A 25,839-nucleotide genomic window follows, 5' to 3' on the forward strand; every position below is an offset into this window, starting at 1 on the left:
CCAACTGTGACCCTGGACAAGTCACAATCTTAACCTCCTCAAGTTAGTGAAATTACAAGTCTGGTTCACATTTCTATTCATAGTGCAATTTATTATTAAACAATAAATGTAATATTGATGGATTAATCAGACATAAAAACTCTAGTTCTAAAGGGTTGTATTTCTACAAATCTTTCAAGTAATTAGTCAAGACAGCCTAAACATAATTAAACTCTTTAGTTCCAAGTCCTTATGGTGACACTTTGTCAGTACTATGCCTCTGTATTTTTGGTTTTAAAAGATTGTGTTTAATGACCACATCTTACTTCTCTATAAATTCTGCTCTATAGAACAATTATTTGTGCTGGCACTTGTACAATAGTTTCTTCAAAGATGAAGCACCTTCTCAGTGCAGGGAAAGGAGATTTTCAGAAAGCCTGGCCAGTATTGGTAATAAAAACCAATAGTAGTTACATCCTCATGAACCAGACATGTCTTGGGGGTTTATGTAGCATTTTTTTCTTCCAAAGAGTTTGAATTCTGGCCTGGAGCCCAAATAGTTTCTCTTTTTACATTTTAATGGAGAAAAAACTAGTAAATCAATAGATTGACAAAAGATACAAAAAAATTATCTGGACAGTGTCCTCAGAGAAAGCTCAAGTAGCTTTAAGATGTATTATCTTGGGAGTTCCTTACAGAGAGAAAAGGCACTACTGTCTATCAAACCATTCAAATCATCTTCAACCCCAAAATACCATAACACTTGACTACCAAATACCAAATCCCCAAAACAAAGCTCTTCTGCTATAATAACCAGATAGAAGCAAACAAGATTCAAACCCAGAATGACTCAAGAACACAACAGTGCTCTTCACACTCACTATTCCATGCACAGAAGCACTCTAAAGGAGAAGATACTTAAAATGGGTACATACTACTGCAGGAAGTAATACTGCAATGCTTCCATGTCACTGGTCTCTGTCTAGAAGCACAGTGGTGGACCGCCACAGGTCGGCTACTTTTTCGGTGTATGCATTCCACTTTCCGGGACTGGAACCCATTGCCGCAGGCTGCGGTGCAGGGCCTCCAAGGACCTGTGCGCCAGTACACATCACATGGCTCAGAGGAGCAGTTTCTCCTTAGGGTGGATCTAGAGGGAGAAAAGCACAAAAATTAGGGGGATCCAGTGGAGGAAGAACAAGAAGCATTTTCTGAAATACTATTGCACCTCAAAACTATTCATAATTCAGACAACTCCACTAATTTTAAAAAAAATGTGGTAATTAGGAAAGGAATTCAATTGACATTTGCCTTGGTGCTGCCTATGAAAATAAAGGTTTGGCAAAAAATTGCAATTTTCAGGTGAGTGTTTTCTTTACTCTAGGAAATGAAACTTTGTTTTCAATATCCTGTATTTACCATATTCTACCCAATTCACTTCCATCTCTCTTAGATAAACCGTTTGTCCTTTGTTCTCGAAGAGGACCATGATGTAGTTGGGCTAAGGGATAGGAGGAAGGAAGTATAATCTCACAAAAATATCAAAAGATTTCAAGGAAGAAGAGATGGAGAGAGGTAAGGAAAGCAAAACAAAGTAGGCTTAAGGACTACTTGGAAACAGGTATCAACAGCACCCATTTCAAGGTTAGGGATTCAGGATGGGGAGTAAGCATCCTCTGCCCAGTCTGGTACAGATGACATAGTAAGGCTTGGAGACCTTTGGTTATAAGGGGGAAGACTAGGGAACTAGGGAAGTCAAGGAAGAGAGCTAAGGGCTTGATCTAAAAAGGTTAAAGACCTTTTCTCCTTTCTCATTAACTTCCATGAGACTGTGCTGTTGAGAGAAATTATACTCATATTAATAGTTATTCATTGTGATCTTCCCCTTTTACTTCTATTTTTCTAGAAAGGCCCAACTCCTATTAAAATTTCTGAGGGTGAGGGCTGATTTGATAAGATTGCTCCTAGTCCTCAAAGAATTGTTAATTCTGGATGGGATTCCACCCAATTAGGAGTCCGAGAGGAATGATTATTAATAATAATTGTCTAGGGAGATCCAAAGTTCCCCCCTTTTTATAAAACCAAGTCTTAGAAGGCTAGATTGACATTCTCCTCAGTAATAGTCAGACCTCACCCAACTTTTATAAGGAATTTATTCTAATGTAGGGAAGCCTAATGTAATCTACATAAGTTTGCATAGGGATAAATTCCTTGAATAGATTGCCCAAGATAGAGGCAATTTGGAAATAAAGAAATATAACCAAAGTTTATTAGACTAGATCCAGTTCTTCATTGTAATATTCATTCCAATCAGAGATGATGGCTACTCTCAGGAATATCCTTTTTCCAAGGGAATATAAGCTATGAGGCTGCAACCATGATTATTTTAGGCATTTAAGAGTTTTACTGACCTCTTAAAATAAAATTCTAGCATTATCATAAAAAAAAACACCCTATGATTTTTATTATTATCATCAGGTCATATTTATCAGCCATTACATACCTAAAGTGATGATAGGAACGTTATCAAGTAAGTAATGATTTGTTTTTTTATAGAACTTTAAAAGTTTCACAAAGTGAAACTCCTGCTTCACAAGGCAGGAAATATAAATGTGATACTCTTAGATGATGAATTTGTAATTTGGATAATTTAAATGAATTGCCAAGAATCAGTCAGATAAGTATCAGGTTTGAGCTATATTAAGGCTCAATAACTAGCATTATTAATTACTCAGAAATGATGTCTCCCAAACTTTTCAGAAGTCCTAATTTCTGAGGCATAGACCCATACTTAACACCGTACACCTAGATGGGTCCGTGATTTAGACATAAAGAAGAAGATTATAAATAAATTAGAGGAACATAGGACTCAGACTTGTGGAGGAGGAAGGAATTTGTGACCAAAGAAGAACTAGAGATTATTATTGACCACAAAATAGAAAATTCTTATATCAAATTAAAAAGCTTCTGTACAAACAAAATTAATGCAGGCAAAATTAGAAGGGAAACAATAAACTGGGAAAACATTTTTACAGTTAATGGTTCTGATAAAGGCCTCATTTCCAAAATAGATAGCAAATTGACTCTATAAGAAATCAAGCCATTCTCTACTTGATAAATGGTCAAAGGATATGAACAGACAATTTTCAGATAATGAAATTGAAACTAGAAATAGTTACAATATGAAAGAGTGTTCCAAATCACTATTGATCAGAGAAATGCAAATTAAGACAACTCTGAGATACCACTACACACCTGTCAGATTGGCTGATGACAGGAAAAGATAATGACGAATGTTGGAGGGGATATGGGAAAACTGGGACAGTGATGCATTTTTGGTGGAGTTGTGAACAGATGCAGCCATTCTGGGGAACAATCTAGAATTATAACCAAAATGTTATCAAACTGTGCATATCCTTTGATCCAGCAGTGTTACTACTGGGCTTATATCCCAAAGAGATATTAAAGAAAGGAAAAGGACCTATATGTGCAAAAATGTTTGTGGCAGTTCTTTTTGTAGTGGCTAGAAACTGGAAAATGAATGGATGCCCATCAACTGGAGAATGGCTGAGTAAATTGTGATATATGAATGTTATGGAATATTATTGTTTTATAAGAAATGACCAGCAGGATGAATACAGAGAGGCCTGGAGAGATGCTGAGTGAAATAAGCAGAACCAGGAGATCATTATATACTTCAACAACATTGTATGAGGATGTATTCCGATGGAAGTAGATATCTTCCACAAAGAGAACATCTAATTCAGTTCCAATTGATCAATGATGGACAGAATCAGCTACACCCAGAGAAGGAACACTGGGAAATGAATGTGGACTACTTGAAATTTTGTTTTTCTTCCCAGGTTATTTTTACCTTCTAAATCCAATTCTTCTTGTGCAACAAGAGAACTATATGGATCTGAACACACATATTGTATCTAGGATATACTATAACATATTTAACATGTATAAAACTGCCTGCCATCTAGGGGAGGGGATGGAAGGAGGGAAGGGAAAAATCAGAACAGAAGTGAGTGCAAGCGATAATGTTATAAAAATTACACATGCATATGTTCTGTAAATAAAAAGTTATAATAAAAAAATCTGGTCAAGCCCTTACCCTGAAAGAAAGAACCTCTGTCCTTGATCTCCTCCATCAAAGTTTAGAGTGACTCAGATTGTGAAGAGAAATCAGGTGGAGATGGTTTTCCCTTGCCCAGATGGCTAAAGGCTATTTGATCTCATGATCAAGCCAATTTCTTCACAAGAGAAACTGAATATTTTTAGCTCCCCTTTTCATTAAATGTTCACCAATCAAGGTTGATTTTCACTTGTGAGGAAACCCCTCCCTTTAAGGAGGATTTAAGGCATTTCAGCATCTCCTTTGAAGTCTTGGGTTATGGAGAAATCTCTATCAATTTATTAATTGCAGGCCAGCCTAATCAATAAATTATTAATTACCCAGAAACTCTGTCCCTTAGGGTTTTCATTCATTTCACTATCCTGATTCTCTTTGCTGTCCTGTTTCCTTCATTGAGCCATTTGCTCTTCTTAACTTTTATAAGATTTTCCTAAGGTCTTCTCTTTAGCACCAAAAAGACTTTTTCAAACATTAATAGTGAAAGTTCTTGAGATTATGTCATATGAAGATGAATAGAAGGAATTGGGCATTTTGGGCCCAGAGAAGAGAAGGGAGTCAAGAGGAGTGGCCATGAAAACTGCCTTTAAACATTTGAAGAACTGTCACATGGAAAGAGGGATTAGACATTTTCTGCTTGGTCAGAGACTGTGGCCTAGGAGCAATGGTAAGGAGGGATATACATGTATGAGAGAAGGACAAACTTCCTGATGAAGCTATTCAAAAATGAAATAGAACAGGGCATTGAGAGGTAGTAAGTGGATTTCCTTTCACTTGAGGTCTCTAAGCAAAAGCCAGATGACCACTTGTCAAAGATGTCACAGAAAAGGAAACTAAGATGCTATGAGGTTAAATGACTTGCCCAGGTTACACTAATAATAAGAATCTTTGGGGAGATTTGAAGTAAATGTTCCTGATTCCAGATTTTCTATATTAGCCACTCCATCATTCTGTCTCTCTAGATTACTTTTGCCAAAAAAAATTATTTTATGGAGAAATGACACAGGCAAGCCCCTAAAAGGTGGTCAGAAAAAAGATAAAAGGATACTCTCAAGGCATCTCTAAAGAACTTTAAAAGATAAAGTGTAAAGACAAAGAAGATACTGGATCACCTAGCATGGCGCCCTAATCAGAGAAGGTGCTGTACTCTATGAGCAAAGCAGAATTGAAGTAGCCTAAAATGTGAAATGTGCAAAGTTAGGGAAGTCAGCCCAAATGTTCACAGGGATTATTTGTTTCCAACCTATAGCAGAGCATTCTGAGCTCATACTGGTATGATCAGCCACAGTGGGATTCACTGTGGCTTGACTCTAACATAGTGAGGTCATTTTGATCCTCTTCAAAAATGAAGGACAAGAAGAAGTTTGGTTTTGAAGGCCTCAGAGTTTCCTTTTAATTTTGAGGTTCTGTGATTCAAAATTTCTTCTGTAAATGATGTGAAGTGTTTATGGGCAGCTTTGGCAATTAAAGAAGTTAAATTTAATAATACTTCAAACAGTTTGAAAACACTATTTTCAAGAAGGGATATTTCTTTCCTGTTGATCTTTGGAATGGAAAGTTACTTCCTGATTAGAAAAAGGAAGTTTTGGGAATTTGCATCAAAATGTAGAGGTTCTTTGTGGTTGTAATTTTTCTTTCTCTACTACTTCAGCCTTTTGAGGAAGGAGGATATGGGAGAGTCAGAGAGAACCACAATTTAAGTAGGCCATATTTTAACTCTCTTCAGATGCAATTCTCTGATATCCAAAGAGTAAAGAATCCAAACCCCAGTAATAAGATAAAATTCTGGGGATAAAGATGAAAAATATGCTTCCTTGAGGCTAAAGCTGTGAAATTTTTATCAAATTATTAAGGGTGGAAATGCAAATCTAACTCCATACAAAGATCTACTATTTTTACATAGGCTAAATAGGCTTGTAATTCCAACACATGTCACAAGGTGGTGTCTGGTATTTAATTTTGTATGTTCAATGATCACTGATGACCTTAAGTGACCATAATAATTTGATTATCTCCAAATTTATGCTCTTTGATTTAAATTGCATCCTCTGGTCCAAGAATAAAGGCATATCCTAAGAGAGGGATAGATATTGGGCCTCATTTCATTTGCATAAAGAACTCACCCCTAAGAAAACTCCTTATCACTGGAGGTCATTGCAAATGACCTGCAAATTCTGCAAGTACTAGAATGCCTTAGAGCCTTGGGAGAGTAAGTACAAGGTCACCCAGCCAGTCTCTATCACAGGAGGGGCTTAAACCCAGATCTTCCCGGCTTCAAAATCAACTTTGTACCTACTGTACAACGTCCATCTCCAATCTGAGTAATGAAGGGAAAAGAGAGATTAAGGGAATATGCTACATTATTGTTATTGTTGTTTTCTAAAGCATTTTCTTTATTAAAATAACCCCACACAAATAGTTAAATGCAAATTTCTTCACTTGCTACCTCGAAGAGGGCACAGTTTAAAGAAATGCAACGCTAATATGGGCATTTGATACCTTTTTGTACTGAACTCAATTTTGTAGTAATTACTGCTTAAGTTTATTTTAACTGTTTCTTTCCAATGTCAAGAAATCTTTTAAATATGCCTTTTAGAATGTTGCTTAGTTTAAATTTCTGGGTGGCTTGTGCACTTGGTTCTCTATTTGCTTTGCCTACTTTGAAGTTTTGAACAATCAGGGCTTGCATCAAAACTTTCCACTTTGAGCCAGTTCAGCTTTTAATTAGCCTGGGTCTTCTAATCATTGCAGTCAAGATCCTCTTTGTTTGAATTTTGCTATTTGGAGGACATTCAGAAGTTAGGGGAAACCTTTGAGGTTGAGCTCTGCTTCCCAACCAAATGTAAGGATCCCCAGAGAAAATCCCTGACAGATGCTTGACCAAACTCTTCTCCTTGGAGGTAGCACATTTGGTGAGGGGGCAGCTTTGTATGGAACTCTTCAGTCAAAGTTGTCACAGACTTTCTACCCAAGGTGTTCTGCCCACTGAAGCAATGCAGAATAGTTTGACTTCTTCCTTCCAATGACAGCCTTTCAAATATTTTAAGACAGTTCCCATGTCTCTAGTTTTCTCTTATCCAAATGAAATATTGCATGAATGTCATCCATAACCCACATCATGTAGATTCTCTTCTGGATGCTGGATGCCTTTCTATTTATTTATCATATTCTTCTGGCAAATGATTGCACAGTGGAGTCAGGAAGACCAAAGTTCAAATCCAACAAACATTTACTAGCTGTGTGACTCTCAGCAAGTCTTAACCTCTGTGAGCCTCAGTTTCCCCACTGTAAAAAGAGAATAATAATAGAACCCACCTCCCAGTGTTATTGTGAAGATCAGAGGAGATGATTTATCTAAAAGTGCTTAGCACAGCACCTGGCACAAAATAGATTCTTTATAAATGTTAATTCTTTCCTTCCCTTCTTCAAATCTGATGTCCAACAATGTGGTAAGCTCAGTGCAGAATTCAGGGATCACTGTCAAGATCTGGATACTACCATCAGCAAACTTTGAGATAGTTTGGGTATTTTCTTAAAAGCATTCACATCATGATTTTTCTTTATGTTGAATTTATAATTATGTTCTCAGAACTTTTTCACATGAACTACTCCCAAACTAGGTTTTTTCCCATCCCACAAATGTGTCATACACATACACACATATAATGTACATGCATATATATATGTCAGAGATTATAAACTAAGAACCCATGGTAGAGTAGGTTGAGTAGGGCAAGATGATATCACCTGAAGGTCTCAGTGACCTTGTGTGTAGAGATGGACCATTTGTGGGACAGTGTGCCCAAGATCTAGAAGAGTAATGTTTTATTGCTACTTTTTTCAAAAACTCCTTTTTTCATTAAATTCTTTTTGATCAGAATTGCATCCTCTCGCCCAGTATTAAAAGTGAAAACATTGGTGGGGACTCATGAGCTATGGGTTTGCATTGATGCAGACCCACAATGTTGAATCTGGTAACCCAAGTGTGAGTTAGGAGGAGTTCCCAGTTGCTACACTAATAAGCTGTTTCTTAAAGTTGGTATTTAATCATGGCAAGTGCTTAATAATCGCTAATTCATTGATTGTTAGCTTCAGCTCAGCGTTGCTAGCTACTGAGGACATGAGCACATTTTGATTCTTGATTCTGTCATTTATGAGCTGATTCCTATGTTTGGATTATCCCTCTCTCATTTCTTCCATCAGTTTTCTCTGTTCCTATTCTCATGCTGTTGTTTGTCCCAGACGACCAGGACCATGACGGATGCCATAGCAAATAAGTGAACTGGATTTCAGTGAGGGAGGGCTGTGCAAGGTCACCTGCCTCACTCTCCCTCCCCCCAGAGGCATCTGAGTCCAGTGGACAATATATAGATCTGGATAATTTGTGATGGTCCTGGATGCAATGAGAGACCTTGATCTTTTTAAGCCAAGGTCTTCAACAGGTCTCAGTTTGACTGTGGCCACATCTTTATGTGGGTAAGCAACTTAGGCAAAGAATGGCCTCTTTCACTTTGTCAGAGGAAATCCTTTAACTTGCTGACTGGGCCACTACATAATTATGCAGTCCAACTTCAGCTAAGTCCCTAAAAGCCCCCTTTCCACCACTCTCTCAGAAGAACTCCAGACCCAATTTTACTGAGATAAATCCACCTGCTGTAAACCCACGCAGCTTTTACTATGTAATAGCTATCTCTTCTCTCTTTGATACCCTCTCCTTCCTGGTTTATGTGGTATAGGCATGGCTTTTCCCTTTTTCTCCTCCCCGCCTAACCATTACTTCTCAGTCTCCCATGCTTCCTAAATGAGATTATTCTCCAAAACTCTGTTCTAAGTCTCTCTTTTTTTTTTCAAGTCCTCAGTGACCTTTGCTGTTCCTATGATTATCATCTCTATCTACATCAATGCCTTCTAAATCTGTACATAACACAGATAATAATCTCAATATCTCAAATGCAAACACAATTCATTGTTATTTCTTTAGTCTACCCTGCCTTCAAATATGAAATTTTTCTTTTTGTCAATGACTCCTGGAGGACTATGAAGAACAGTGGAATCTCCAGATCAAAGAACATGGACATTTTAATGACTTTTTCTGAATAATTCCAAATTGCTTTCCAGAATATAATAATTATAATAATTCATAGCTACATCAACAATGCATTAATGTGTGCCTGCCTTTCTACAACTCCTCCAAAGTCGTCTATTTCCATCTCTGCTAGTTTTCCTTATTTGATGAATATCATTTGCTGAAGGGATAAAAAGGTTATATTTTTGCAGAAACAAAAAAGAATGATTGATGCTCGTTATTTTGTCAAAGAAATCCCCAACAATTTCAGAAGCAATTCAGGAATTGCAGGAGTTACCCTACTTCGCCACTAGATGGCGACTGTGCATTGGGTCTGTTTATACAGAAACTCAGCATTTACAATTTTAAGTTATGGGTATTCTCATGCTCATTAAGAACAACTTTGCATTTCCGGGAAGAGCTCTTAATATAGGCAAGTACGATTTCCCTCAGGGCACTCAGCTCAGGAATTTAGGAATAAGTACCCCATCTGACCGTGTTCCCATTACGCCCACTCGACCCACCAGGGGGCGCCAAAGAGCACGGAGGGCTGGGTCCGGATTCAGACTCAGGAGGTCACGTGCTGCCTCAGATATCGACTACTGCGGGACCCCCATGTCAGTCTCCCTCAGCTTCCCCGTCTGTAAAATGACACAGGGAAAGAAAAGGCAGAGCAATTCCGTGCCTTTGCCAAGAAAAATCCAAATGGCTGGCAGAGAGTTGGACAGATAAACAACAAAAAGCTACCAATTTCCCAGGAAACTGTTCTTGTAATTAAACCTACGTCTCCTCACTGAAGTGTTTATCTTTGAAAATATACCGTCGGGGCCGCTAGGGGGCGCAGTGTATCGAGCCCCAGCCCGGAAGTCAGGAGGACCCCAGTTCAAATTTGACCTCTGACACTTCCCTGGCTATCTCTCTATCTGCCACAAAATCCTGGGTAAAAAGACAAGACTCCACCTGTTTATGCTAACCGGAGAATTCTATCAGACTTAGAGCCAGAAGGAAAGGGAGCATTTTACAGCTGAGAAACTGGCAAATGCTACTAATCAGTTTGATTTACCCTTTTGTTGCTTATTCGGATTTGATAAAGTAACAGAGAAAATGTTCACAGTTCAGATTACATTTAGAAGTGGCTCTTACTTTTTGGAAAGTCAGTTGTTAAACACATTTACCAGAAGGCTCCTATAGAAAACCATCTAAATAAACAATCTTCTTCTCAAGATAAGGAAGATGAGATCCGAAGAGCCACTTACAGTGTCTATGTTTACAGACCCGAACCCTGTCATTGTCCTTTTTTGCACATGCGCAGTCAGTAGGGAAGGGTTTTCTACTCTCTTCACCCTAAGCTTTTTCAAGTCAAACCACACCCTCGGGGCTTGGAGTAGCGCCCTCGTGAAGTGACACATCCCCAGCAAAGGGCAGGAGGAGCGCACACTGGACAGATGATAAAAGCTAATTGGAATGTACATGTACGCGAGCTCCTTAATAAAAGCTTGTTGGAGTGGATCATATCGCTTTAAGGCTCACAGAAAGTGCCGTTGAAGGAATGAAGAGCACTATGCTATTTTTTTCTCCCCTCAGGCTGGGGTTAAGTGACTTGACCAGGGTCACACAGTTAGAAAGTGTTAAGTGTCTGAGACCAGATTTGAACTCGGGTCCTCCTGAATTCAGGGCTGGTGCTCTAACCACTGCGCCACCTAGCTGCCCCGAAGAACAGCATTCTAAAAAGTGATTACTCAGGATGGATCTGCATTATAAAAACATAAAGCAACTTAAATCACCTAACTTTAGCCAGACTGTTGCTTTGGGAGCCGGAGGAGAAAAGTTTGAATCTCAGTTCTACCTCTTTCTACCTCCCCGATACCTAAATATGCACACATATATGCACACATACTGTACATGCATATACATAGATAGCTGAACCACACACCTATGTGTATTCATGTGTGTGCATATATATGCCCTGGAAGACTCCTAGTCTAGCTCTCTATCCATTTTTCACTTTGTCCCAATGATTTCTGAAGAAAACTCAGATTTCAAAAACTCAACAGAAATCCTGATATTGACACTCTATAGCCATGTGACCCTGCTCAGGTCACCTCTTTGAACCTCAGCATCTTCATCTGAGAGATGCAGACTTAAGAGGCTCTCTAGAACTTTCCAGTTCTGAACCCGTGCTCCTGCTCTTGACATATGGCCCGTACCTCTTTCTTTCCTCACAGTCCAGGTCAGAGAGCGCCGAGCCGTTTTGATGCTGACAGAGCACGGGCAGACGCTGCATCTCCTGGGCCCGGCCCAGACACTGCCCCGACAAACACTGAAAGGGAAAAAGAGCAACGTCCTGAAAAGGGGCAAAAACAAGTTCACTTCCGATTAGTGAGTCATTTAGCGGCTTGTGCTGAGTTTCTAAACTCTAGAAATTATTCAAATTACATCCCATGAGTCCACTGGGTTTCATATTAGATCATCATTGTACATGCAATATATTTATCCCAATTCTCCCTTCTGCTTAGGGAAAAACAGGGGATTACAAATGCCGTTCGGCACTTCGAAGGGAGAATTGGGATAAACATATTGCATCTACAAATGTACAAACAAGCAGTGTCTAGTCTGAAGTGGGAAAGAGAATGGAATCGTCCCTACAGAACTCTCTTACTGACTCATCCCTTCAGAGGAGTCCGTATAAATAAAGAAGCAAATGAGATGAATGTATATTTATGTGTATATGTATATGTGGCATACACACATATACCCACATGTGTCACAATCATATTCCAAAGCTTAGACACAGAAGCATACTTGTGTGAGTGGGTAATACCGCATGCAATTCATTCCATAATAACCCTATATTATAATACATATATGTATGAGGCATTTGCATAATTGCATAAATTTATTTATACCATTTTGTATTGGGATATGTATGCATATATGTATATGTGTGCTTATAAGCGCTGGAAGACTCCCAGACCAGCACTCTATTCACTTATCTTTTTGTTATGCTGATTTCTAAAGAAGAATTCAACTCAATGGACATTGACTAAACACTTTCTATGTGCAACTACTGGGCTAAGGATATGCATCTTCAGAGCAGAAAATTATATTAATTAATACAGATCAGTTTGAAGAGTTAGAAGAGTTAGAGCGATGAGAGAAGAAACGGATTACCTGGCTCCCCAGTTGGACTGCCCATTCACTACAAGCTTGACCCGAGCAACGTTTTCTGCCCAGAGGTCGATCTTTATGGACACAAGCGTTGGGAGACATTGCCTGCACGATGCCGCTGGCTTTTACCCGCTCACAAGTGATCTGACGATGCTGGAATCCATTGCCACAAGACGCAGAACATTCTGACCAGTTACTTGTCAGCCACCTGGGGAATATGAAACAAAAAATGTTAGTAGGGAGTAAGGGATGTGCGGGTCACAGAATGAAACATAACTCTTTATCTCAATAATTCTAAGAGCATGACGGGGTCAAGAAGTTAATTTTACTTCAAGACACACTAAATGAACATTACTAAAAATATAGTATTGTCATAGAAGCCTAAAGCAATGCAATGGCAAGACCAGGTACTAGTTCTTATCCCCAAGGAGTTTCTAATCTAGTAAGAGAGACACAACCTATAAGAAATAACATCTGGTTCAACTCTTTTGACAGATGATGAAACAAAATTCCATAAAGTTCCTAAGACTAACAGATAGCTGTAGTCTTCTCTAGTTCCCAAGTTTTCTAAATTGTGGCAAGGGCTTCAGAGTGTCCCCTCACAGGAAGCCACGAGGCAAAGGCGAAGGAAAGTTTTAGAAGGAATTTTGGTTCAGATACGGGTTATCTGAGGTCTTTTCCAACTATGACATGACTTGATCAGTGGGGTGGAACAATGAAAAGACAATTCAAGCTTTGTTGAATTAGCTCATTCTCCCAACCAGATGGTGGATAGTGAGAAGTAACAGCAGAAAAGTGGCTTTCATTCACTGAGAAATATGTCATAAGACCAATCTATTTGAAGGGAACTAAGCTGATTCCACTTTAACATTCTAAAGATAACTGCCTGATAATTTCATTTCTAAATATAACTTTGAGAAAGATTCCTAGTCTTTACATTGTGTCCTGGAGCTTAACTGTGCAGGGGGCTTCCTGAAGAAGCTCTTTAAAAGAAAGAGTGAAAACTAAAGACTAACAGAGACACAAGAGTGAAGGACCTTGGAGGGCAGTCACGCCTGCTGCAGGGCTGGAGCAGATTTTGTGGCTTCTGGAGGTGACTACAAAAGGTCTCATTGACTTTTTGTCTTTTTGTTGTCATGCACTGGGGTCTCTGAATGCGGCTTCCGAGGTTGCCACAAGTAGCAGAGCAGTGTGTCCATTCACCAGGCTCCCAATTATATTCTGCTAAACAAAAAGAGAAAAGAAAAAGAAAGAAGTGATGTTACAAAATCAACTAAGAAACAGTGACTGGGGGTAACTGTTATGGTCTCTAGTAATTTGGGGGACTGAATTTCTTATGTCTCCTTTACACAATAGGGTCTTAAAGATGCACAAAAGAAAGACATCTTTCCTTCTTCTCAAAAGTACAATAGACTATTTTAAATATCATTTTCCTTCCCCTGACTTCATGTATCTACAAATCAGGTGTAGGAGCCAAATGGGGCCCACTGGAAGACATCCATGTTCTATTACCACAGAAGGAGAAAGGGGGACTGTGGTGAGCCAACCAGATGTCCCAGAAAAATCCCAGAAGATGTAGCTATTAACCACTGGACCTCCTACTCAGATATCTTGTCAGAACACAGGAAGGGGGAAAACTAGAGACTTGCAACTTCTGTTAAAGCCACTGTCCTGGGAAGGATTTGGAGGCAAATCCCACCTTTTTAGCCAACAGCTCTCAGGATTTTAAGCATTGACAAGAGGGTTGGCTAAAGCCCATTCAATCAACAGAGACAATCTGGCTAATGAGGGGACAACAAAGATTAATGAGGCTTCAAAAATATACAAAACACGCAGCAAGAATCTGTTGAAAATAACTCCTATCAATCAAGGATATAATTTTATTTTTAAACAATAATCCTAAAGACATAGGCATGTATGTATTTCTATAAATAGGATGGAATGCAATCATCTCTCCTCAGGCCATCTGGGTCTGTCTTGCTTGACAAAGGCCATACAGATTTCCAAACCAAGCTCACAGAGAGGGAAAGGAAGAGGAAAGAAGAGTTAAAAAAGACTACCGCTTTCTCATTCCAGGAGAGGGAGAAGAAGATAGAGGAAGGTGGAGAGAGTGCATTGTTGCTACAGGCTCTTCTGTCTCTCAGGAGAGAGGTGGGAGAATCTTCTCTAGGAGGGAAGGAGAGAAGTGGAAGAATATTCTGTAGGAGGGGAGAGAATACCAGAAAAGCAGAAAAGCAGAAGGTCCTTTATCTATCTGCATCCTCAAGTCCTTTCTACTACTACTTCAGGACTACTCAGGCCATGTTTAATCACTTCTCTTTCTAAAAGACTCTTTATATAATCTGCTATAACCACTCCCCACTTTGCTGAGAAATGGAAACAAAACCATTCTTTCTGCAATGTACGTTTTATAATCTGAAGATGATTGTAAAGAGTTTACTTCTGAATCAAGAAGGTCCAACATGTTAATAACAAAAAGTTTCTTCCTTAATCTAATCACGTTACTGTTATTTCTCCCCATTCCTATTCCCACATTCTTTCTCAGAACTACTCCTCTGGCCAGAGCCAAGTGGAAGTCCACTGGTCAAGAAGGATTTGTAAAGTGTTTTCTACGTACTTCTGTGCGAAACACTAAGGCAAAATTGAATTCCCAAGGAGCTCACAATTTAATGAGACAACCAAGTGTGTATAATCAGGGTATATTGGATGCAATATCAGATAGAGAGCAAGGAGGGGAAAAAGAAAGGTTTCTTGCAGAAGGTAGGATTTGAACTGAGACCTGAAGGAAGCCAGGAGAGCCCGGAGGCAAAGATAAGGACTCTACAAGGCATGGGGAAGAGCCAGTGAAAAGGCAGTGAGTTCTCAGAGTGTTGTGTGAGAGACCAGTGTCGCCAGATGGAGAGTACATGGAGAGAAGTCAAAGCAGAACATTGGAAAGGTGAGAAGGGACCAGGTTGGAAAGGGCTTAAAGCCCCCAAAGAGAATTTGATCTTGGAGGTAACAGGAAGCCACTAGAATTCAGTAAGTCAAGGGATGACAAGGTCATCGGTGAGCTTTAGGAAGAGCACTTTGGCATTCAGTCGGAGAATGCACTGGAGAGAATTGAGACAAGGACAGTAACCAGAAGGCTACAGCAGTAGTTCAGGCATGAAACGCTGAGGGGCTGCCAAGATGTCAGAAGGTAAGAATTTATCACGGAACAGTTACCATGCTATAGAGCCAGGGTTATTTTGGGCCCCCTAGGAATAATTAAAAAGTGGAATTGGTTAATAACTTGTCCATTTTAATTTCTATATTTAGCAACGGTTGTTTTCTAAATGAATAATTTGATGAAAAATTCTCTACCATACCCAGAAAGGAAAGACACAGACAACCTATAGAACTTATAACTCTAAAGAAGTTTGTTGGAGAATGATTTTCCCCAGCAAGCAGAGGTTTCGGGAGGACCGGAGAGAGGACCATGCTGCTTCTGGTTAGGGCCGTACTAGCCATCTGGGCAGCACAGGGCCAGGTTGTCTTGGATTAACTTGTTAGGGAGACAGGAGATCCCGGATGGCTCATAAATAGAGCACCAAACATGATTCCGTAGCATTTGCCTTTTATCGATAAGAGGTTCAACATGGCATAATCAGAAGCAATGTTTAAATTTTCTAGTTCCTAAGAATTCTAAGGAAGGGGTTAGCTAGATGGGACAGCAGACTTAAGACCAAACTGCTCATCATTCTTAACTGGATTCAGGATGTCAAAACCTGTTCTCTAGTGCAACTAGGAGGAGATTACACAAAACGCCTCCATTTTTTTGAAGAACTTGACAAGATTCTCTAAACTATATCAGCATATTCCTTGAAACTCAGTGACTTCAGTATTTTGACCAAACACTGAATAGGAAAAGAGTAAACACTCGTATTGAATATATGATTCATTATTAAGAAAAGGACACCAAAACACTGTAGAATAACCAGAGGATTCATGTCTCTATGTTATTGATGCTCAAGAATAAAATGAATTTGATGGAATTCAAGCTCCTAGAGAAAAAGGGCTGTTTAACTTTGGTCTCTTTATACCTGGTGAATAGCCCGATGCCTAAATAATCATCTAAGATTACTAATTAGTCAACTGAAGAGAATTAGGAGATAGAAACATTCAGAGAATATCATTTTTTATCATAAAAAGTGAAATTGACTGTAACTTGGAAAAGGATTGAGTACAAGGATTATAATTTAAGTCCTTACTGTAAGCTCACTGACCAATTAGAGTAGGAATTCTTCACTGTTTTTAACTAAATAACCTACTGTGTCATAGATCCCATTGGCAGTTTAGTAAAGCTTATGGATCCCTTCCCAGAAAAATGCTCCAATATAGAATTGAAGGAAATGCTAAATTTCACTTAGAGGTTATTGATAATATGGTTATAACTTTTTCAGATTGAAATTTATGGACCCTCTAAAATCTATACATAGGCCCCAGATAATTAAATCATGAAGAAAAATGAAAGTCAAAGTAAACATTAATTTAGAAAATAGGACAAAAGTGAAAAGAAGACATCGGGAGAAATCTGATCTACTTAAATAAGCAAGAATGTAAACTCTCTGAGGGCAGAGAAAGTTTCTGCCTCTTTTTGTATCCCAGCGCTTGACATATGAGTACTTTATATTCATCACTTAAATACTTATTGATTCGATTTGAGTTGAAAGGAACATTAATGTAATTTTTGAAAACTTAAGAGACATTTCAGCAGTTAGGATTACCAGAGGAAACAGTGACAAGCAACATTATTATTACACAGGCAAATAGAATAAAGCATAAGTTAAAAGTGGAGTATCTTATCATTCTTCAATCCAGGGCTTCTTAAATGTTTTTTTTTTTTTTTTCTTGAGACTTCTTTTCATCTTAGAAATTTCTATGCAACCTGGGTATATAGGCATATAAAATATTTATAGAAATCAAATGTTTACTGATAATAAATCATAATTTTGTGACTCCCACATTCAGTTACATGACACCATATGGTTTGTGACCCATAGTATAAAAAGCTCTGCTTTTATCTATAAACAGCTAGCTCACTGCCAAGGGCAGTAATATTTGGCAGAAAATTTATCTATAGAACTATATATAAATATTTGTATGAATGTATACAGTCTCCTTCAAACAATATGAACTTGTTTTCTATTCATAAAAGATGGCACTTATGGTTATGAAAACTCTAAAAAGCAAACATTTTTATATACATGATGCAGAGGGATGGCAGCTATAAACCATACATTATTGAATACTCTACCACAGTCATAGTTTAGCTGACACCAATACCATTGCCAAGAGTATTAGAAACATTGGCAGGCTTTTAACTCTTCAGCAGAAGATATTTTAAATAGTTTCGATTTTCAAAAATGGGCAACATATAGAAGATTGTGAGGTATTTTAAACAGGCAACATATTTAACAGAAATAGTGATGTGGACTGAATAATTCTAATAATGAACTAAAATGAGCTTCATATTAATGGATTGAAAAATAAACAAGTTTAAAAAAACTACTAAAATACTTGTTGAAATAATAAGCAGATATATGAATTTTTACTAATTTAGTGTTATTTATGATAGTGAACTTATGTGAAAAGTGTAGTGGAAGTTTGTTGGTTCAGTCATTTTCCAATTCTGTCTGACTCTTTGTGACTCTATTAGGTTTTCCTGGCAATGATACTGGAGTGGTTTGCCATTTCCTTTTCCAATTCATTTTACAGATGAGGAAATAGTAAGTGATGTGCCCAGCTGGTAAGTATTTGAGGCTGCACTTGAATTCAGGCCTTCTTGATTCCAGGCCTGGTGTTCTATCCACAGTTTAGTAACAGATAAAGAGCTAGACATGAAAAGGATCTAAGATGAGGGACTGCTTCTGAACATTAGAAGGGATAGGAGGAAAAGGAGATTGTATCCAGGCTAAGGCATCAATGGTTTTAGGATCATAAGCAAGACAGGGGAAAAGCTAAATGAAATAACAATAGTTTCTGTTTTAAAAGAATATTAAGGTTTTAAAAACTATCTCCAACATAGAATCAAACAATTTCAATATTAACTCTAGCTGAGGATGTTCCACTTTCATTTAACCTTAGAAAGACCAGAGAAAAGGATCTACCTGGAAGTATTTCGTTTAAAAAGAACCATATCCATTTTTTCCATGACATGCCCAGGAATATGTATTCTTCCCACCCATCACAAACTAATGAACTTAAGAAGAATGAATGTAGTGACTGTGGGCTTACATGTACGTGTGTGACATCACATGTACGTTCAAACTAAGAAAGGCTCTTACACACATATTTTCAGACTGATAAAGTCTCTAAGTTAGCCGCTCAGTGTTGGCTAATAGGCCTTTGAAAATAGATTGACTATCCATGGTGGCTGATGTTACTTAACCTTCTCTTAAGACCTGTGAATCAAAAAACATTGATGAAGTACTTAGTCTGCCATTCTGCTGGGGATACAAGCCAGTTCCTAGTTCAAAGAGTTTGCATTCTATTTTGTAATGCTCATTTTAACATAATTAATTTCATAAAATGAGAGTTCAGTCGGAGGCAAAAGGACCAGATATTTAGAATGACTCCAGGTGAATACAGTAATATGATTCCAATTCAAATCTAATGATTTTGAGATGATTTTGCCAGATAGTCCATCCACACCTAATCTAAATGACAGATTCTGTGCCTTAAAGCATCTAAATAATTTGCCATTGAGAACACTGAGCAAAATGAGGTGAAAAATTGGAATTTTCTTTAGAAATTAGATGCTAATCACTTTCAATAATTATAGTTCTTATAGTTAGTCACCATTCCAAATGATTTTTCCCTTCTCTTCTGACACTTTGTAACAGATGAGGTACTACATGATGTTGACAGATTTTTATGTGATCACAGAAGGAGCCAGATTTAGCTGTAATAACCAAAAATAATTGATAGCTACCAGCTGTGTCCACACAGCTCCCTCAAACAGCACATAATGAATTCTTTAGCTTATTGTTTTTCAAACTTTCCTTCTTAGTTCTGAGCTTTTTGTTTTAAGCAGCACAAAGGGTTATTTGCAAAGTAGAAACAGTTAAATTTATTGACTGTCACCGTGGCCTGGGGATTGTTTATTTAAGTACAGCAGCACCTGGGCTCTGACAGGGCAATCCCTTTGCCTTGCCCACTTTTAGCAAGGGCCTCTCTGGTTTCCTCATCTCTTTAAAAATTCTTAAGTGATGAGCCATTTGAGGAGTCAGAGTACATCATGATAAGTATTAATAACCCAAAGATTTTTATTAAAATTATCCATCAATACAGTATTGCAATAGGAATCTGGAGATCTTTGCAACCTAGCTGTTTGTCTTTGTGATTAGGGGTGGGAGGAGTGAGAACCTGTAAGAAAGATTCCAGGATTTGACTCCCAGGTGGACTAGGTTTGGGCTTTGTGGTTTTTGGAGGGAAGGAGAACAGGGGGTGTGATGTGAAGGAGATAGGGCCCCTGATCAAAATCATCTCCCAACACATTCTACCAACTGAAGGTTAATTGGGATCAACAAGTCTGGAGTGTTAGATCTATGTATCATTCTCCCTTTAGTGTCAAGGCTGCTTTAATCAGATCAATACCTAGTTGAAAAATTCCCAATGAATGGGAGTTGTTTTGGAAGTGTGGATGAGGAGAAGGGCTAAGTGTTGCCCGCTCCACTTGACAGAGTGTCTTGAGACTGGATTGAGTTCAGAGCTCAGGGATCATTAATAAAGAGATGGGGGTTGTCCCTGTGGTGGTGGCAGCAGGGACACCCAGCAGGGAGGGCTGCTGACAGAAAGAATTTAAGCATCGTCACCAGAGTAGCTAAAGCCAAGGTCCAAGGCTCCAAGGAATTAAGAACTTAGCAAAAACAGGAGGTAGGGAGGAGAACCTGCAGAGGGCCTATGTGCTAAGTTTTTATTAATATACTACTGCACGCTTTTTGCTTTTCTCCGCAGGAGGAATGGATAGTAAGAGGAGACCCTCGAACTATGTGCCAGCTTGGATTAAACTCCCATTCTTATACCATCTTCTAATTCATCTCACTCTTACTCCATCTTCATTATGGAAACAGATATTTGCATGGATCCCTAAGATTGTAAAGGTTTTCCAAGTCACCCTTCTTTTACATCTGGAGAAGGCAATAGGGATAATAAAGAGGGGCCCTTTTCAGAAATACTTAATTTACTGGGGTTGTACATAAGAGGGTCCAGTGTAGACATGGCCAGAGGGAGGGTAAGGTGGAACACAATTATGTATTTTCTTCTCCTTTTGGTAAATAGATCCTAAGGGACTTTTTGAACTACCAAGGACAGCTTCAGAATTTAAGCTCTTGGAAGCAAGACTCTGAAAACTGCTGTGTTCTGAGCTGCTTTAGCAATATATGATTAATAGGAATCATTAGAGAGCACAATGACACTAGCAATAGGCTATTTTAACCTTTTGAGTAAAATAATCATGGAATAAAATATGATATTCTTATTATTTAAAAATTCCAAGGTACCAAAAATGTGTTTACATTTCATAAGAGACATATATATCTGGAATGCTGAGGCTGTCTAAAGAATAGTTAGCCCTCCTCCTTTATTTACCTGATGTAAATCCTTATTATCTGACAAAACAAATAAATATACAAATAAACTAGAATCTTCAGGGTGGACAACAGATTTCATCTCTCAAACCTCTTACCAGAGATATTAACAATCTAAATAAATTGAGATGGGTTTCTCCCTCTTTCCTTTTCTCAATAACAAATAGCATAAGTAATAATAGCAACTATATATGTTATACCTATAGTTAAAATTTTTTTTTACAAACACAAAATCTCATTTAATCCTCAGAACAATTCTTCAAGGGAGGCAAGGGATTGCATTGGAAAAAAGCTTGGAGTTCTCATAGATCTTTCAATTAAGTGCTACCTCCTAGGAAGGGCTTTCCTAATTCATCTAGTTGGTATTGCCCTCCCCCCAACAATGAGATTATTTTGTATTAACTCTGTATTAACCATTCAATTGCATAAATTTATCTATTATTTTCTCCATTAGAATGTAAATTCCTTGAGGACAGAGATTGCTTCTTTATTACCTCTGTATGCTGATTCCTAACACATAATGGGTGAAATGCTTAATGAATGAATGAATCAAGCTGCATTTCCACCATTTCTTATTAGCTTTGTAATTTTGGGCAAATCACAATTTCTCTGAGCTCCTACTTCCATACCTGAAAAACAGAAATAGTTGTCTTATTCATCTGACATCATAGAGAGAATGAAATAAGCCAATAGCTTTGATTTTCTGCATGCCATAAAGTATGCAATTCAATTCAGCAAACATTTTTCTTAATTTTTCACATAATGAAGTAATACTCAGAGAATAAAAGGAATCCATCCTAAGTCACCCAGCTCATAATGGTAGAACAGAAACTTGAACCCACATCTCCCATTTATGTTCAGAAGATAATATAATGGTACTTGGGTCATCATTCTTTCAGTAATAGTAGTTGAAAGTATTTGAGCCCTAAACTAATCTATTTATTTAGTGCTATACCAATCAGATTCCCAAGAAAATATTTTCATGACCTAGAAAAAATAACAAAAAAATTCATATGGAAGAACAAAAGGTCAAGAATTTCAAGGGAAGTAATGAAAAAAAAATCAAATGAAGGCGGCCTAGCTGTATCTGATCTAGAACTATATTATAAAGCACCAGTCACCAAAACCATTTGGTATTGGCTAAGAAATAGACTAGTTGATCAGTGGAATAGGTTAGATACACAGGACAAGATAGTGAATAAAAATAGCAATCTAGTGTTTGACAAATCCAAAGATCCCAACTTTTGGGATAAGAATTCATTATTTGACAAAAACTGCTGGGAAAACTGGAAATTAGTATGGCAGAAACTAGAAATGGACCCACATTTAACACCACATACTAAGATAAGATCAAAATGGGTCCATGATTTAGGCATAAAGAACGAGATCATAAATAAATTAGAAGAACAGAGGATAGTTTACCTCTCAGACTTGTGGAGGAGGAAGGAATTTGTGATCAAAGGAGAGCTAGAGATCATTATTGATCACAAAATAGAAAATTTTGATAACATCAAATTAAAAAGCTTTTGTACAAACAAAACTAATGCAAACAAGATTAGAAGGGAAGTAACAAATTGGGAAAACATTTTTACAGTTAAAGGTTCTGGTAAAGGCCTCATCTCCAAAATATACAGAGAATTGACTTTAATTTATAAGAAATCAAGCCATTCTCCAATTGATAAATGGTCAAAGGATATGAACAGACAATTTTCAGATGATGAAATTGAAACTATTTCCACTCATATGAAAGTGTTCCAAATCACTATTGATCAGAGAAATGCAAATTAAGACAACTCTGAGATATCATTACACACCTGTCAGATTGGCTAAGATGACAGGAACAAATAATGATGAATGTTGGAGGGGATGTGGGAAAACTGGTACATTGTTGGTGGAGTTGTGAAAGAATACAACCATTTTGGAGAGCAATCTGGAATTATGCCCCAAAAGTTATCAAACTGTACATACCCTTTGATCCAGCAGTGCTACTACTGGGCTTATATCCCAAAGAGATACTAAAGAGGGGAAAGGGACCTGTATGTGCCAAAATGTTTGTGGCAGCTCTTTTCGTAGTGACTAGAAACTGGAAAATGAATGGATGTCCATCAATTGGAGAATGGTTGGGTAAATTATGGTATATGAATGTTATGGAATATTATTGTTGTGTAAGAAATGATCAGCAGGATGAACACAGAGAGGCTTGGAGAGACATCAACTGATGCTGAGTGAAACGAGTAGAACTAGGGGATCATTATACACTTCAACAATGATACTGTATGAGGATGTATTCTGATGGAAGTGGATATCTTCAACATAGAGAAGAGCTAATCCAATTCCAATTGATTAATGATGGACAGAATCAGCTATACCCAGAAAAGGAACACTGGGAAATTAGTGTAAAAAGCATTTTTTGTTTTTCTCCCCAGGTTATTTTTACCTTCCGAATCCAATTCTTCCTTTGCAACAACAAAATTCAGTTCTGCACATATATATTGTAACTAGGATATACTATAAGATATTTAATATGTATGGGAATGCCCGCCATCTAAGGAAGGGGGTGGAGGGAAGGAGGGGAAAAATTCGGAACAGAAGGGAGTACAAGGGATAATGTTGTAAAAAATTACCTATGCATATGTACTGTCAAAAATGTTATAATTACAAAATTAATAAAAAAAATTTGGGAAAACAGTAAATAAAAGAGAAAGAACAGGGCATGTATTTCTTAATAAATTCTCAATGCTAATATTTCTTTAAGCAAAAAATGGCTTTAAGCCATTGCATAACCAACATTTGTATTGTCCAGTGAACTACTGAGAGACAAAAGTGACTTTCAGCGCTGAACTCTAGCCAAGGGATTTTCCCTTAAGGCCGTGATGTTCTCAACAAATGGTTCTTCTTTGATGTGACTGTCTAGGACATGCTCAAAACCAACAACACTGCAAGATATTTATGACTGTGGTTGCTATTCCAGACGCTCCCTTCCTTTCTCTTAGTGTTCATAGACTGATGCGATGCATTTTTCCACACACAAAATTAATTTTATCAGACTACAGAGATATTTGACAGTTTCTATCATTCATAAAATGGTGAAAATGATACTGTTTTACTCCTTTTGCTTTCAATGGATATGCATGAACTCACAAAATCCTACTGAATCGCTGGCTCCCAAAAGACTTTGTGGCATCCTATGTAATCTCGCTTGAAACCCTTTGACGCTGTCATTCTCATTGTACTGCCCAGGACTTTGCTGATTAGTCATTATTCTGTGTTTTCTTTGCAAGGTAGAAAAGTAAAATTCATATCATGTAAAATAAGGCATAAGAAATCAGAGTTCTTAATTACTAATTTTCTTAACTTAAATCAAATGGGGGGGGGGAAAGATCTTGTCTTCTTGAGACCAGACCACTGTCTCTGTTTAGGAAAAAGACATCATATGGCTCTCTTCTTAGTCACCCCAGAACCCTCTGTACCACCCCTAGCTCTACCCACTTTCTGGTTTGCTTTACTAATATTACTGATATAAAAAGCATCCACACTAAGTTGGAAATGAGTGCCTATACTTGGCCCTGTCCTAATATGTCATTAATATGCCCTCATATGATTACCAAGTATATTATCATTTATCTTTCTTACAAAGATGTAGAAACATGCAGATAATACATATTATTAAAGGTAATATTCATTAGCAATTCACCTTAAATTTATAAGAACATGCCATGTTAATACACAGTAAGTTCATCATGGGTAAAAATCTTATCCTTTATTATGAATACTCTCATTTGTTAGGAATAAGGTTCAAAACTTGATCCTAGAAAATCAGGCTTAAAAGTTATACTTTAATCAAGGTTTACAGTCAACCTTGGGGTCAGAAGACCTGCATTTGAATCCTAGTCCCACTACTTATTAGCTATTTATTCTGTAAGCTTTAGTTTCCTCATTTCTATAATAGTATAAATTTTCTTGCCCCTATGTTTTCACAGATGGTTAAGAAGATCAAATGAAAAAATGGACATGAAAAATGTAATTATAAAGCCCTATATACATGTCAATTATTATTTTGGGATAGGGATTGGGATTCCACCTATGATTTGAGTGAGGAACTCAATCTATTCAGGTCAGAACCTCTTCTGCAACTTGCAGTTTTAGAGGCTTGTCTAAAGTTCTGAGAAGTTAAAATGACTGGCCTAGAGTCCCACTGACAGAATATATTAGAAGTACCACTTGAACTTGTCTTCTTGGTTCTAAGGCCAACTCTATATCCACTATTCCACACTTTCTGTGGAATTCATTATTCAATACTAAATATTTATAAAAGTCTTTTAGGCTAATGTAATTTTGGTTGAAAATACCTTGCTGAAAGAATTAAGGAAAAACAAATATCTCACCTATATGAAGCATCTGTCCAGTTGTTAAACTGATATTTGTATTGATGTTGGATGCTATTAGAACATGTTTCTTGTTCCCTTGGGGCAAATTAACTCTTATGTCTGGATAGCTTGGTTCTGAAAAATAAAATATACTTTTTACTAGAAATGTTGCTAAAGTATTATTCTAGCTTGAAATTCTTATTCCTACCTTCTTGTGGATAACAGTCTTTACTCATTATTATGAACATTTACAGAAAAATTACCCATGGTGCCATACACAAAGGGCATGATAGAGTACACACAAGGTGGGTTAGATGCTGACTCTGGCAACAGAGGATTGCATATTCTGCAAGTATTTTTCCTAGTAGAGTTCAAATTCCTTTAGGGCAGATATTTTCCCTCTCCCTTCCCCCCCTTACCCTGCACATATTACTAGTATAGTATCTTATACATATTGAGCGTTTCATGTCAACTAAATTCAACAAGCTTTTTACTATGTGCCTATTATAT

General features: G+C 37.6%; 1 protein-coding gene across 8 annotated transcripts in view; it reads right to left on the reverse strand.

Annotated features, from left to right (window-relative positions):
* Nucleotides 1-25,839, reverse strand: part of ADAMTSL3 (ADAMTS like 3) — a 553,717-nt gene that overhangs the window by 1,555 nt on the left and 526,323 nt on the right. For 5 of the 8 annotated variants that reach the window (XM_074295268.1, XM_074295270.1, XM_074295263.1 and 2 more), the window contains exons 25-29: nt 25,348-25,464; nt 13,388-13,574; nt 12,354-12,558; nt 11,390-11,502; nt 915-1,129 (exon numbers count right to left, since the gene is read on the reverse strand). In XM_074295268.1, the coding sequence (XP_074151369.1) occupies nt 915-1,129; nt 11,390-11,502; nt 12,354-12,558; nt 13,388-13,574; nt 25,348-25,464 (837 nt within the window). The remainder of the gene's footprint in view (nt 1-914; nt 1,130-11,389; nt 11,503-12,353; nt 12,559-13,387; nt 13,575-25,347; nt 25,465-25,839) is intronic. The other 3 variants (XM_074295264.1, XM_074295266.1, XM_074295265.1) reach the window with 3 other exon arrangements.

The sequence above is a fragment of the Sminthopsis crassicaudata genome, chromosome 2 (genome assembly GCF_048593235.1).
Source record: "Sminthopsis crassicaudata isolate SCR6 chromosome 2, ASM4859323v1, whole genome shotgun sequence".
NCBI lineage: Eukaryota > Metazoa > Chordata > Mammalia > Dasyuromorphia > Dasyuridae > Sminthopsis > Sminthopsis crassicaudata.